The following is a 16,532-nucleotide window of genomic DNA, read 5'->3' as shown; positions in this document are numbered from 1 at the left end:
ATAATCCTTATTATTAGTTTGCATGAAAATAATAAATTTATTATAATTACCTCGGCACCTGTCCAAGGTCAACTTTTAAATTAGCTTACGGAATGCTACAAGCTTTTACTTAAGTACTAATAGTTAGGGGTTGTGTCTCATCTTTTGTTTTGTTTTTGTGGCTTATCGATTCTCTTATAGGCAACGATCGTATCGACCGAACGCGAAGGTAAAGATGACACCGTTATCGATATCAACAAGGATCTCTCCTCTCCCGATAATTTCAATAATAATAATAATAATATTAACAACTATAAGGTATATAATATTATCGCTAAAACAGGGTATAAACATTATTTTGATATATAGGTATAGATTAATTTTATCATTGGTCATATAAAACATGTTATAAGCTGATAACATTATATTTGACCCAAAACAACTTGCATAACACTACAAGCAGAGGTCAATATAAGTACTTGAATTGTACCGATCTTGGATACAGGCATTTTTATAACCTATTGCCAATCCGAATATTTGTTTACATGCAACAAATTACTAATGCGGATCGATATGTTAATAATTGTCTTGTTTGGAATTGCATGTAATTATCTAACTCCTGATTTTAAATGTTTAAATGATGATGTGTTGAACTTTTTAAAATTGACACACTGAATTATTTCCTTAGGCCCAACCCATATCACAAGACACCAAAAGTATTACATACCGGTCTACCATGCAGCCGAAGAGTTTACACGTGGAACTCCTAAGGAGCCAAGTGGATACCATGGTGAAGCTTTTGGAGTTTGTTGCCAATAAATACCCGAACAAAAGATGCCTTGGTACCAGGGAGATTTTGGGAGAGGAAGATGAGAAACAGTCCAACGGAAGAATCTTTAAAAAAGTAAGATATTAATCGTCCAACAATATAATCAAAACCCACTATTTATATATTGATCTTCTTAAAGACCAGTCGACCTTTTAACAATAGCATTAAGGCAATATTCGAATATAAAGTTGCGTCTTAGTGTGTTAAACATAACCGTCCAATTATCCAATAGAGTGTAAGTGATATAAGACTAGGCCAAACGGTTACAATCATTTAAGCGGTTAAACTTTAGAAATTATTTCACCGCATTGTTTTATAATATGCAAAAAGAAATCTAAATAAATTTCAGTGAAACACTTATTATTAAGTATTTGATTTAAAGCTGCTCCGTTTAGATTCAATGAAAAGCGCGGTAAAATATTTATTACTGTGATGAATTACAGATTTATAAAAGTGAAACCAGTGAAAAAACCTGATTTCCTTTTATTATCAACCTTAATGGGATCATTGCAATGATTTAAAGTTCCTCCACCTAGAATCAATGACTTCTTTTTCTCTATTAGCCTGGATGCGATAAAATATTCATCTCAACAGTGATATTAAATTTATCTCCTCTTAACGGGTTGTATCGATTGCTGTAACGATTTACAGATGTATGAAAGCAAAATTAGTAACAAAAACTGATTTCCCGCTATTATTAATTTTGATGCCTTCTATAGTTTATCATTAAAATGATCCAAGATTCCTCCAATTATAATTAGTAGCAAAATGTTTTTCAGCTTAAATGCAATTAAATTTTTATCTTGGTATTATCGTTGATTGAATATTTGGGAAGATACGCAACCTTATGGGCTAAAGCGTGACCGCAAATATGCGTGAAAAATAGATGGCGATTCTCTCCAGTATGCGCGAAAATAATTTCGTCCGTCGCTTCTCATTAGTAATCGGCCGATCATCCGAGTCGTGTGGGAGAGTTTTTGCACAGGTTCGTGTTTGCCGTATTGCAATTTGGTAGTTGTTTAAAAATTTTTCTTGGATATCATAATCACAAATAGATAGATATATGTAAATGTGTTTAGTTTGTGAGACGATGGCTCCTTTAGGCAAAATTAATCAGTGTGCGTATATTAATTAAGACTTTGATTTATAACAACCTAATATGGGAATCTCAAAATCTTATTAGAAAATCTTTAAAAAAATCTAATTATAAACCTCACAGAAAATTATCTATTTTATCTACAAAAATCAATCCGAACTCTTAAAAATACTGTCTCTTCATGCCTATGAGAGCCATTTTCTCTTTTTATTTTTTTTACTTTAAGAAAATTTTAAATCAATATATTATGTTTATGGTCTTTAGTGTTTTAAGTATTTTCAATAATTGTTTTCATGATGAAATTCATTCATGAAAAAGATAAAAATAAAGCCTAAAAAGCCTTTAAAGTTATTGAGAAACTGGTTATAGTATGAATGGTAGCTTTCCTAATAAAAAAAAATAACATATTAAATGAATGTCGAGTAATGTTTTCATTCCTGGAGAGATTATATTTGAGCTTGAAGAAGGTCACTTTGCTGCAGCGGTATTCTGCGACTTCTCTAAAGACTGTGACTGTGTCAACCATGGAAACTGCTCGATAAGCTTTCTAGATATGGGTTTAGGGGAGTTGCTCTAGAATGGTTAAAATTTTGTTTTGTTAGACAGAAAAAAGTTTGTTCGGCTAAATGACAGTTTGTCTGAACTTTGTGTAGTAAGCAGGGTTCGTTTCTCGGTCCTATTTTATTTCTATTGTATATAAATTACCTGGCGTTTCTCCAGATAAGAGGATTCTTCACTATTTTTGCAGATGACACCACTATCTTATGGGCAGACAATAATAAAAGCACATTAACAAAAACAGTTTCTAAAGATTTATTAATGATTAAACAGTGATTTGATGCTAATTTGTTGTCTTTAAACATAGATAAGACTAAATTGTTAAGTTTTTATGTTCAGAGCAGTTCATGATTCACAAGAAAGAATTGGAAGTGAATAATTTTAACAGATTTCTTCGAATTGTTATCGATCATAAACGTAAGTTTTATGGAGATATGTCAGGAGGCAAAAACTGGCTAGACGATGTTATGCTGTTAGAGTGGTTTTAAATGAACTGAGATTGATATCTGCAAAAACGGTCTATTTTTTTTTGTCGAAAGTTGGAACTTACTTTCATACAAAAACACCTACAGTATAGAATAACATTTTGGAGTTGCATTAGTAAACGGCTTTTTGACTCGATGTTTGTTTTTAAAAAACGAGCCATTAAATATATGTGTCATAAATCTCCACAGGACATGCAGACCCCTATTTAAAGATACTTTCCTTGTGTTGCTTGTTTATTGTTGAGTCTGCTTGCCTAATATATAAAAAATATAAATTGTATCTTCAAAATAATGGCTCCTTAAAACATTATAATATCAGAAAAGAATACAATATTTCAATGCCCATCCCAAAAAGTGAACTAAGAATTCTCTTATTTACTTGAGCATAAAAATGTTTAATAATTTTCCAAATGTCATAAAAGTCTCTAGAAGTTCTCCTCGCTTTAAAAAGTTCTTAACGAAACTTCTTAAAAGCAAGTATTTTTATAGCATTAGAATTTTTTTAAGATAGTTAGGAACAGGCCAATCGTATATAATTAGTTTTTAGTAAAGATGTAAAGGTTAGAATTTGTGATGTTACTCTAAAAAATTTTTAAGTCGTCTTGCTTTGAAATTGAAAATACATTTTGTGTTTATACTAGTATGTTGAACCCACTATTGTGTATTGTTTTTAAATTATGTGTTAGTAATATGTCGATTAATGTGCCTATTTTATATCATAGAAGTACCATGTCAACAAGTAGGTACCATGTATTTATGAATAAAGTATGTTTTGAATTTCTTGAAATTCGAAATTGTATTTAAAAGAGAGAGAGGTATATAATATTTAATAGGGATGATTCCAACTACTCACTAGAAATTACCTCGTTGAAAAAGTAATTCTTGTTGTAAAAGGGTTATTTAAAACTGCAAGTGGCCAACATGGAGTCGACAAGAAGAAAAAAAGTTGATTATGACTCTCTAAAGAAGGATTTAAGAGTTATTAAACGTCGTATTTAAAAGTTAAAGATGTTAACTTATAAATGAGAGAAAGCGTTTACAACAATGTATAAATGATTTTATTTTATATTTTCAAATAACGCCAGAAAAAAATAAAAAAAACATTTTGCCAAATTTCACCTTTTTCCTGAATATTAGGAAGTATTTGGCATTTTTCCAATTTTTAGATTGCATTTATTCAATCATTGCATTTATATTGCGCAACTTTCGCCTAATTAAACCATTTATTGCTCATCCTTATTTTAGACATCCTGTATAACCGCGATGAGACCCTTCATACTGTTAAGCAAAATATTTGTTTTTTTTTCTTATTAACTTTTTCTAGTTTTAAGAATTAGTAATTAAGTGTTCCCCTGTATTGCAAATTAAAGTGTGGCCTATTTTCGATATTTTATAGTGTTGTTACACCCTTATTCAAAACATTTCAACCCTTATTCAAACATTCATACATTACTTAACCACCACATTTATCTAGTTATTTATGCGAGATCACAGCCCATTTAAATATCGGCAATAACAAAATAAATAAAAGCGCTGTTATCATCATCGCCCTTGTCTTAAAAAAATAACAAAACGGCCGGGCAGCCAAAGATTCCCGCGTCGTTAAACTGCAAATGGTCAATATAGCGCCGACAAAGAAAAACAAAGTTGATGATGGCTCTTTAAAGACAGAACGTCGTATTTTAAATTTTAAAGGTGTCATCGTATAGGCGAGAAAAAGTGGTCACAATAATTTATTCATTTAATAACTACTTTTGTCATATATTTTGAAATAACGCCAGAAAAAAATAAAATGATTTTGCCAAATTTAGTATTAGTAAGTATTTAGATTTTATTATAAAAGGACACTATATTGCTCAACTTTCCTCTAATTATACCACCTCTATTGACGTCCTGTATAACCGTGATGCGGGGTCTTTAAACAAAATGTTTTTTTTTGTTACTAGGTATCTTTTTATAGTTTTAAGTATAGTTTTAACAACTAGTAATTGAGAATTTTCCTGTGTCGCTTAAAACTTAAAATGTGGCCTATTTTCAATTTCTATTAACATCCTCACTCACAACCCCTTACTTTACAGATGTCGCTACACTGCTCTTTTCAGATATTGAATCACATGACAAAATGGGTTACTTTTTACAAAAAATTATTGATCAAGAAGTTATATTATGATCGGTATTAAGTCTTATGAATTATTTCAATTATTCTTTATAATATTTACGTGAAACCTACTTATATCTTAAAATTTGTTCCACATATTTTTTGTATATTAGTTTTTAGTTAATTAAGTGCAACGGGCTTTTTATTTAAAAACTTGACCCTCTTCAACACAAAATGAAGGAAACAATGTTTGTTGGAATTATAACTTGTATTAAACTTTGTTGGTAATTTTGTAAAAATAGCTTTTTATATATATTTTTGTATTAATTTTTGTCTCAAAAACATATTTTGGTAAGTAATTATTTGTTTATAAAATTTAACTTTTAAGAAATTTCAATATGCCTCCACCCTTAAGTATATCACTTATCACTTGACCACCACATAAATGACACCGTGTTGTATGTTCAAAAAAAATAATAAAAACATAATTGGCAGCATCATCCCATATCTTAAAAAAATATCCAACACGGCCGCGTAACCGGAGATTCCAGCGTCGTTGAAAACCTGACTCAAAGAAGCCAAAAGCCAAGTCCACACAGCTAAAATAAATCGTTCCTAGATATGACGCTTCGCGGCAGCACCACACGGTGCACGAAACTGAACGGCAATCCGATAGTCGACCGGGTACACTTTTTAACACAGGATTGCGTATCTTCCCAAATATTCAATCAACGGTATTATTCAAAAAGCCTTCGACTCACTTTGACTTAGAAGTAGGAGAAATGGGTGAAGAACTTATCGCTTTCAATGTGAGTTGCACATCAATAATTTGATATTTTTTTATCGAATTTTAGGTAATCTCGATATAAATTATTTATTTACATTATTGGAAGGTAAATCAATAAGAAAGTCGAGATTATCTGGAAACAATGTGACTCTACGGTCATTCGTGAACTTATGATAAAGTAAATAACATATTAATGAAATTGAAGAAAATTCTATTAAAATCCGAGTACCGTGAAACAGGGTTAAATTGATAATTTCGTTTGTAAATTTGCTTGTAACTCTTTTGATATTTCAGATAATTCTAGGTTTTGGGGTGAAATTGATCAGTCATAAAATTCCACTAATTGGTTATTTTTTTAGGTAGGTAAAATAAAAAAGAAACATTGCAGTTTTTAATACTTTATTAAAAACACTTGTTTAAAAATACAAAAACTTATAAAAGACGTTCAAAAAGTAAAGAAACAAATCTTCAATTAATAGATAGAAGCAGTAATCCGTATAGTAAGGATTTACATCTCCTTGATATCTACTGCTTTTTTGAATTGATAAATGATTTGACCTTTGACGCAGGTCAGCGGCAGGTTCTGGCAAAATAGCAATTATATCTGCCAACTCTATGGAAAACTCGTCGCCTTCGCACTTTTTCGCATGCCCCCCAACACTTTAACCAAGAAAAATGTCCCAATTTTGATCTCACTTTGACTCACTTCCAAATATTCAATTTCTTCGTTATCCTGCAACTGGATAAATAGATCGTCGTCGGCGGTCGTGTCATCGTCGGAATTATCATTTGTTATAGGCTCTTCAACGTCGCTGTCTGAACTGTTGGAATCATTTTGGGCTGTCACACTTTTCCCTGGCTGAACATCAAGTTTTGTTCTCTTCTTATTTCGTCTTGTTGGAGCATTTGAAAATCTCTGTTGTTGTAAGTAATTTACCAACACGTTCTGTGCTTGGTCTTGATTAAAATCTTCTCTATGCAGCTTGTCTAATACTCGGTTTGGATTTAAAGGGACTATGCCACTTGCTTCAAAAGAAGAAATAAGATTTCGTTTAACCGCATGAGGTATTTTATCTTTGGATAGTTTACTATCCATTCTCACCAAGGTTTTTTGCAACAAATGTGGGAAATCCTTTTTGTCAATTGATGAATGTGTCGGATACGTATTTTTCCATTCTAGCAAGACTTCTCTCCAGGCCATTTTTAATGGCCTGAAAAACCCTACGTCCAACGGCTGACATAAATGTGTCGCGTTCTTTGGCAGGCATACAAATCCAATGTTATGTTCTTCACACAGTCTAATAACTTCTTCTGTGAAATGTGAGGCTAAGTTATCATTGCCTATTAGAATTTTTCGCCCTTGCTGTTTTTTGGCATGTCATTTTTTGGCACAGTCATTAAAAGTTTCGGCGTCTATTTACCCATGTGACGTTCGGTTGTATCGTGATCCAGCTGCACAGCATCTATCTATGCAACTGGGTTCTAATTTTGGTCCTTGTTCAGTCCACTGCGCCCACATTTTTTCTGCTCGATAAATTACATATGGTGGCAAAAGAACACCTGCTGCAGAACCACACGTCATCACTGAGGTTGCAGATTTAATAAAATCGCACACTCGTTCAGGGTATTTTACTCCACGGGAATATATTAGTTTTTTGCGCCCAGGGTCGTCAAGCAAATTAGTTTCATCATAATTATATACGTTGCACGACGGAATACCATTTAAAGTTGTTTTAAGGTTTTCAAAATATTCAGTTAATGTTTGCCTGAAAACATCAGCACGAGCCCTTTTAATAGTAGTTGCAAGCCTTTGAGTTATTACATTGTTATATCTTTTTAACAGCGAAAATACCCAATCGGTACCGGGTTGAAATTGTCCTTAAATTTTGCCACTGAACGACCTTCAGTATCTAGCAGGTTTTTTGCCATATGCCTTAAATCTGTTAAATTAAGAGGAAACCCCCATTCGCCCCAAATAGCAACACATTTAAGAATTGATTGCTCTTCATTGGAGCTAAAAACGGTTTGCCCGCCGTTACTTTTAACATGACGCCCATGGTATCTATTATTTAAGGTCCCGTAAGAAATCTTGAACCATTTTGCAGCTTTGCGTAAACCACACCCTTCATTTATGACCTTTTCTAACGCTTTTTCTATGGACTCTTGACCGTAGTCTTTGTACCTTCGTGCCCCAACTTTTCTCTTATAAACTCTCGGCATTATGTCAACATTCTAAAACCAAAAATATTATTATTACTAGTAGTACTATACCCTTAAAATTATATAAGCTTTACAATCTGCTGATTAATTTCACCCCTTTCAGTTGATCAATTTGACCCCATCCAATAAATCTAAAAAAGGTTATATTTTTATCTAAATATTACTTACATGTTTGAGAGCCGCAAACTCCAAAAAAAAAACGTTTGACTGACAAAAAACATGCACATGGATCACTAGCTACACCATTACTCAATACACTTAATATGCGCGGGAAATTTAAATGTAAAATATTTTGATATGGTAATCAAAGTCGCCCCGCGAAATCAAATTCACCCCATTTCACGGTATTTTTCTAAACAAAAGTCGATTTTAAGGCCCTTCAATGGAGTATCAAAAAGGGCTGAAAAAACCAAACAAAGTAGTCCGTCCTTGAATCCGTTCCTCGACCAACTCGATCTCATTCTTTTAAAATGTAACTAGATAATAACCTTATGATGATGAACCTGAAATTCTTTCAGTTCAATATGGGAGAATACCGCTGGAAAACTTTCTCGGAAGTTAATATGTTGGCGTCAAACTTGGGTAAAGGACTGCGAGAGTTGGGATGCAAACCGAGAGAAAACGTTGTGATTTTCGCCGAAACTAGAGCGGAATGGATGATCGCTGCCCATGGACTTTTTAAGCAGAACATTCCTTTGGTTACTATCTATGCTACTTTAGGTAAATATAGTTTTAAATATTTGTCAGTATTAAAATTGTTTCAGTTCAGGAATTCAAGTAAGATCCATAGGAGATGTGTATGTCCTGGGTTATGGGAGGATGCAATAAACACTATGCGTTAAACGAATTAAAACATAAATTAGACAGCATAATGAACTGTCAAATTACTAGCGGATAAATGTAAAATAAATCCGTATAAGTTATTTGACATTTAGCCCGTATCTCCTGAAATTTTCAAGGGATTTTAATAATTTTTTGTCTAGTTATTAACAATGATTAACTAAATCGATTCATAATGGACGTTACAAACCCAGTAGTCCATACGCTAAATAAGATTTTGTGTTTTTGAGAGTTCCCTGCAATGTTTTTGCAGAATATTGTTGTGATATGAGTACTTATTACGAATCGGTTTGTTACCACGCACAAATTTGGCACATTCAGTTTTTATACAGGGTGGTCCCCTAATTAGAGTCTAAAATTTTGCAAATAATATGGTTTGGCATATATAAAGTTTTTAGTTGCGATATAACTTTTAATGTGTCTTATAATTGTGAAATAGAGTGGACAATAATATATAGCAAAACAAATTTAATGATACAAAAAAATAATTGCAGTTAAAATAATTTGAACACAATATACTTTTTACCTTTATTTATTTATTGTACGGATTTTTACACTGGTTTATTCCTCCTTTACAATAACAAAATGAACAACACTCTAACCCAGCAGCCCTACAACGGCCACTATTTTGCCGCGAACATTTCGTGCAATTGCAACTTGGTAAAAGATCGTCACTTGGGGGAAAAAGGTTAGTTACTGATTTTGGTAAGAGGCAACCATTCTCGATCTTGTATCCAAAACAAAGTGGATCAAGCAAAGTGGTATGTTCCAATGTATTTAAACAAAAGTTTTGATTATAAACAATAAAAAAAAGCTCTTAAAATATGAAATCTAATATTTGCACTAGTTGGGAGTAACTTTTCTAAAGAAACATTTTTTTGGTGATGGTAAATCCAATATCTCAGTTCATTAAGATTTTTACATGAACTGTCCTTGCGGTAGACTGTTACCAAAAACTCTTCTGCAAGCCGAACAGAGCTTTCAATTTCACTTTTGGTTAAACCTAAAAACAAAATAAATAAGTGGTATAATTTTATGTATTATAGTGGTTATATATTATTATACCTTGTGCAAAGTTCAAAAGATACTTTTCTGGTTCGGCTTGAAAAGCAGAACGTTTTGTGCCAACTTTGCTCGTATAATCCGCTCCAGTCAAGTGGTAAAGTGCAGGAAGTACCAAACAGGTTTCTGTGCCACAACGCAATGTCATAATATGTATTGCGATATCTCGTTTTGTAGCCCCTGTTCCTTCTTTTATCCATAGTTCCTGATAAAGATTAAATTTAATATTTAAAACCAATAGTGTCGATAAAATCTTTACCTTTAATCCAACAGATTAACATTTTCTAAAGTGATATAATGTCATGATTATAATGCCAGTATCAGATGACAAAATACATATTTTCTTATAATTTTCACGTTCTGCCTGAGCTATGTGAATCATTATTCTCATATCAGCTTCCTAAATCTCTCTTCTTTCCAACATATTTAACAAATCAGAAGAAGATGATGTTGATTGAAACGCTTCGGTATTTGCAGCACTACAAACCAGTTGAACGCCAGGCCAGAATTGGTAACCATTTTTTTAAATAAATAAACGCAGAAAGGATTGAAGTCGAATTTTATTTTCAGTAGAGCCCCAAAACTTTTTTCCTTGGACTGTAAGTAAATGTAAATGCCATGCGATCTGCTCGATTTAAATTGCGTACCAATCCTATTAAAACTAAAACATTATTCCAGTAATTAAAAAGATTGGATTCATCGCATCTTTTAAGAAGAAATGTGCTTCTTCCAAATTTTATTCAAGAAATGTGACTTGTAAGTTTTGAATAGAAATTATTTCTTCTTCGAAATTAGATGAGTCATATTCTTTAAAAAAAATGCTTTGAATTGTAAACGTTGCAGCACTTGTTTGCGTGTTCGGGAGTTAAAGAAACAAAAGTCAGGTCATAGGCGCAGTTAAGTTATTAGACGAAGTACAAATTTAAACATAATATATCAATTTCACACGTTAAATAAAAATTTAGATGTTAAACTCTAGGCATAATAATATGTATAGAAATTTGGTCTGTACTTTTCGCATATTTCGGCTTACGTTTCGCATTACGCTGCACACCCTCACTTAAAATGCACAAAATGTTTTTTAAATACTATTAGGATCATTTACAAACTTATTTAGAATTTAAATTACGGCCCCAATTAAATTTAAAGCACATAACATGCAATTTTAATGCATCAGATTAAAAACGTCCGTATAAAATGCATTGAAAAGTTGGAAAAAGTTAATGTGCCAAAATCTTGAGAGGTAACAAACCAAAGCATGCTTAGAATGGACTAAAAAAACATTATCAATAATTGTAATATTGCGAGGAGCCCTCAAAAACACAGGATCTTAGCTAGCGGTTGTATTACAGAGATACAATATCTATCTTATATGGATTCATGCTTTGATCTTGTACTTCTTATTAATAAACTTATGTAAACACTAGAGAATATAAAAGACAATTAAAAGGCAAATCGTTAGTATTACAGTAGAAACATCATATAAATTAGGAATATAATAGAAAAGATATATAGAATACCTAAACATTTATAAACCAAAAATAAATTCAGATGTGAGAATTGCATAAGAGTACCGAATACTAGTTTATTTCAAGAATTTTCTTATAATCAATCAGCATAATATAACTCGCCTCAGGATCCACCACATCCTGAGTGAGTGCTAAATATTAAATTAAGATGTCGTCATTCAACATTTGTTCAATTTATCAATGTCAGACATTAGGAAGTTTCCTTATCCCTTAAAAACAATACAAGACTGAATTTTTTTACTGAAATTCATGTCTTTTTGGGGTTAAATTAGGAGCAAGAGCAAAACAGGTCGATTGCGATCAAATAATAAAACAGTAATTTAGAAGTAAGTTGAAATGTGGAAAACAATTTAATCAAATAGAGGTGGAGTAAATTAACAAAGTAACTGTTAACGAAAATAAAGTTTAGGAAGTTATTATTTCGGCGAGACTTGGTAAGGGGGAAATGACTTGGGATTTTACTATTTATGTTTTTATTGCTTGGGAAGTATTGGGCGAATGCATGAATAAAGTGAAGTGGATGAATTTCCTGAACGAAGAATCGATGGAGACATATTAGTATTTTTTTCGAAATGCTGTATTTTCTAATGCCGTAACTTCCAAGTCCTATCCAAGCAGTCATGTCAAAACTTTGGACAAGTTTGAAAACTTGTCCAAATAAAATTAACGGGATTTAAATAAACGCTAAAATTACTACTGTAATTATTTAAGTAACTTTATAGATATAACTTAAACATTTCGGACACAGTGGTGTCCATCTTCAGGGGATAAAAGGTTTAAAATTGGTATTAGGTATACGCCCCAGGGTCTGATTCCATGTCAAAAAACCCTCTATTTATTATTACTGCTTTTTTTTGTAATTTTTAATTTTATTTATTGCTACGTGAAAAATTAATTGAAATTGATAAACGTTGACCCAAAAGATTGCAGTCGAATTAAAAATGCCTGGAAAACGTACAAAATGGTTTTAGTGGCCTGGAAAATAATATAAAAAAATTATTCGATATTCCTGCAATAGAAAAATTAACATCAGAAGCCCTAATACCCGAAGGACATAAGAAAATGACTACAAAGCCAGGAAAACTTGAAAAATTTATAAAAATTGACCCAAGAACCTGGAATCGAATTAAAAACGTAAATAATCATTTTACTCAGCAGCGTTTCGTTACTTAATAGTAACTTGAAGCTCTACAGGAGTAACATTACACAAGAAAACTTGTCAGTATTAATCTTAAGTTGAGTTAAAAACTTACCATGAAAGTGGTGTCTTATATATATTATAACCATATAATCATTTTTCCTTTGACAACTCTTTGACAAAAAATATAATTCTTTGGCTTGGTTGTGTACTGCTTGAATGGTATTGTTTATCGTAATTCTAACGAACTAAATAAGGTTAGTATCTGGGCATTTTATTTCAATTGCATTCCCGTGTGATATTGTAAAACACAATTTCATGTTACACATACGGTAATTATCTTTGTTGCTTCAATTATATTATAAGTGTATTAACGCTAATTAACACGTTTTTCTTATTATTTTCCTTTTAATTTAAATTAATAATATTTTACCTTTATTATTCTAATTGCTGTTATTATTTCTTTTATACATATTAAGGATATTTTTCTATACATTTCTCAGGTCTCGCGTCAGGTCTGGATTGGATATATTTATATGAATTACCTGATCAGTCAACAGTTTTGTATAATTTGGTTTGCATTCCAGAATTCCCTAACATACGGCTTTTAAAATATTTAACACTATTTATCCTGCAAAATAACACAAATATACTAAAGGTATAAACAACTGAATTCTTCATCTGATTGATAAAACACACAATAGTTTTGTAAATAATTACTTCTATTAGCATTAATTATATAATCATCTTTCACACAGCATTAAGCTTATACAGTCAAGATAAACCACCGGAAATTGAATAATTGTTAAAAATATTGCTCAGTTTGGACCTATTTTCCAAGGTTTATTAATTGTGTTTACAGTTGTAATTGAAGCAATTAAAAGTTTTTGATTCATTAATTAAGTCAAAAAATAGGTCATTAATTATTATTTTTTTGAACTGAAATCGTCATGCTTTTCTTTGGACTAATAGTTAATGATTTGCAGGTAAATTGTGCATACATACATATATTTTTTGAAATATAGTACATTTGCTTGTAGTATTTAGTATTTACTTCACGAATTATTTATTTTAATCTCATCACCTAAAGCTAAAATTACACTGCCATTTAAAGAATCAAATATTTTAATAAATAAGAAAGAAAATGGAAATTTTCAAGAAAGAAAAGAATCAATAAAAGGCCAACGAACAACAATTTGAATGCAAACACTGAATTTTAAAATAAAAATGTTAATAAACAGACTACGCTAGTTGTGATTTTATTTAAATAGTAATAAATTAAACCACAAGTCACAGCCCTCAAATATATTGAAATATAGGGTTAAAGAATTACAGGGGCTTCGCCTGTGTTAGGTATCATCAGATCTACTTGTGTCTCAACTAATAAAAAAGAAAGAAGTAAAAAAACAACTCTACGTGATATAAGTCAAGTTAAAATCGATGAAATAATAGGACGGATACTGTAAATTTTAACTTCTAGTTTCTACCCTTGACTGGTATCATGTAATGTTGTTTTTTTGCTTTTTTCTTTTTTATTAATGAATTCATAATTAGATCTGATGATGACTATTATAGGCGAAACACATTTAATCCTTTGAACTTGTGACTTTGAATTTAATTTATTACTATTCAATTCAAGTCGGTCTTTTTATTTGAATTTCTTCGACAATGATTTTATTTGTTGCAAACTTTTTATACAGTTCTTATAATCATTTTTTTTTCTGAAAATATCCATAAGGCATTTTCAGCTATCTAAATGTTGCCACTCATTATCTGTACATTTCTACTTATTGTGGTAAATTTTACACACGAATTTTAAAACACAAGAGATTTATAGCGATTATCTATGATTCATGGGCTTTTTAAGTAATGTTGCAAAGAGAGATAGAAAGAGAAAGCTAATAAGACTACGAACTTCCTACACTATTTTTTTACGTCCATACGCTTTTTTCCATAAATTCTTATTGAGGTTTTCTTGGTATAACTAAAAAATGTGGAAAACCTTTTAATTTAAATTACAAAAATTGCCATAATTGAATGGTGGTGCGAGGCCTCTGGCAACGCACAAGATGCTCCTAGTACAACGTTTCAAATAGTACAAAAATTTTATTAATATTATGCACTAAACGTTTGTTTAACTTGGGTTTCACTTTATTTTTTTACCAATTTACATTTATTTAGTCAATTTGGTTTGTTCTGAATACTTTATAGGACCAACACTGATTCTTATCTTAAAATTTCACTTGTAGGAGATGAAGCGATTGCACACGGAATCAACGAGACCGAAGTGACAACGGTAATCACCTCGTACGAACTGATGCCCAAGTTCAAGAAAGTTCTCGCCATGACCCCTAAAGTAAAAACGTTGATTTATATGGAAGATCAGCTTAAAGACCTCGATAAGAGCGAATACGATGAGAGCATTAAAATTATCAGTTTTACTGATGTATTAAAATTGGGAAAGAATTCGCAATATAGTAAGTGCAAGCTCAGCTTGTTTTTTAAGTGAAAAGGAGTATGCGAGGCACATGTGTAACCCTGGTCATAAATATTAATGAAATGTATGTAATAGTAGTGTTTTCTTTATAGGTCATGAAGCAAAGTGCTCCTCAAGATCGTGTAAATGTAAATTCAATGTAGCGGAAGGTAAAACTCATATGCTTCGATCTCTTTTCCACTTTTGAGTATCTCAAAGTATTTGTCTATAATAAGAAATGTTTGCAGCCGACTCTTTGCCAGCCACAAACGATACAGCGATTATAATGTACACGAGCGGATCGACCGGTGTACCGAAGGGTGTAATCATATTACACAAAAATCTCATCGCCACCTTAAAAACTTTCTGCGACGCCACTGATATTTACGAACACGATGTCATGATTGGATTTCTACCATTAGGTAAAATTAGTAATTATTTATTTTATGTATTTTTGTTGTAGTGGGTTTTTTGGAGAACAAAAGCGTAAGAAAAATAAATACAAATTTCGATTTTTATAAAGTCATCCTCATCAATTATAATTGAATGGTTCTTTTCAGAAATAACGTGAGTGAGAAATTGTATTCTTGAGTTCATGACAAAAAAAAACGGGTTTTAAAGCTCTGAATAGAGAAAGAAATATTAGACATTATTAATTATCAAATTTCAAACAAAATAGTGACATTAATCGCATCAGTAGTACTGCATAATCTTCAGAAAAAATTTTCATTTTTCCTACGGTATGTAGTCCATTAGTTTGCATTCATCTTCAAATGTTTTTCTTACCAATTGGTACTTTACCAATCAGATAGGCCAGGATTGTTGGTAAAGATGGAATTCTTTTACATATTCATCAAATTGTCTCCTTTATTGTTGGTAAAGATGGAAATCTTTTACAGATTCATCAAATTGTCTCCTTTAATTATCGAGCAAATTACAAGGATCTCCAAACGGTCTTTACAAAATCTTACCACATATTCTTAAGATCAAAATAGACCGATTTAAGGCAACTTACCTTAGTCCGAAATTGCTCCGATTTCGACCTATAGAACGGTAAAGTTAAAAAATTAAAACCAATTTTTTGCACACTGCACTTCTAATAGTTTAAAATATCCAATAAAGTTTTTTCTCAGTGTAGTTTCTTAGTTGTTTGTTAAAAAAAAACAATTTCCTCATTAATTTTAAACTAAAAAGGCCCTCTTGTTAAAACCCGCTTAAATCAGCCTTGTTCGCGATAATTCGGTTTTCAGATGTGATTAAAATATTATAAATTAAAAAACATTATTAACTTATTAAACAATACCGATTTTATAAAAATTGTTCAAAATGTTGCGTTGCCACAGTCCCTCTTTATTATTCACCGTTGTCTTGTATACCACGGACTAAATTGTTCTCAGAAAATAAATCCAGAGGCGTCAAATCTGGAGAACGTGGG

General features: G+C 31.5%; 1 protein-coding gene across 6 annotated transcripts in view; it reads left to right on the top strand.

The window, feature by feature from the left end:
* Positions 1–16,532, top strand: part of LOC126745976 (long-chain-fatty-acid--CoA ligase 4) — a 58,867-nt gene that overhangs the window by 26,152 nt on the left and 16,183 nt on the right. For 3 of the 6 annotated variants that reach the window (XM_050454034.1, XM_050454033.1, XM_050454032.1), the window contains exons 3-8: positions 181–297; positions 668–883; positions 8,571–8,772; positions 14,871–15,098; positions 15,211–15,267; positions 15,346–15,519. In XM_050454034.1, the coding sequence (XP_050309991.1) occupies positions 181–297; positions 668–883; positions 8,571–8,772; positions 14,871–15,098; positions 15,211–15,267; positions 15,346–15,519 (994 nt within the window). The remainder of the gene's footprint in view (positions 1–180; positions 298–667; positions 884–8,570; positions 8,773–14,870; positions 15,099–15,210; positions 15,268–15,345; positions 15,520–16,532) is intronic. The other 3 variants (XM_050454036.1, XM_050454035.1, XM_050454037.1) reach the window with 3 other exon arrangements.

This window comes from Anthonomus grandis, chromosome 16, assembly GCF_022605725.1.
Source record: "Anthonomus grandis grandis chromosome 16, icAntGran1.3, whole genome shotgun sequence".
Classification (NCBI taxonomy): domain Eukaryota; kingdom Metazoa; phylum Arthropoda; class Insecta; order Coleoptera; family Curculionidae; genus Anthonomus; species Anthonomus grandis.
This window is presented reverse-complemented; position numbering and strand designations above follow the sequence as displayed.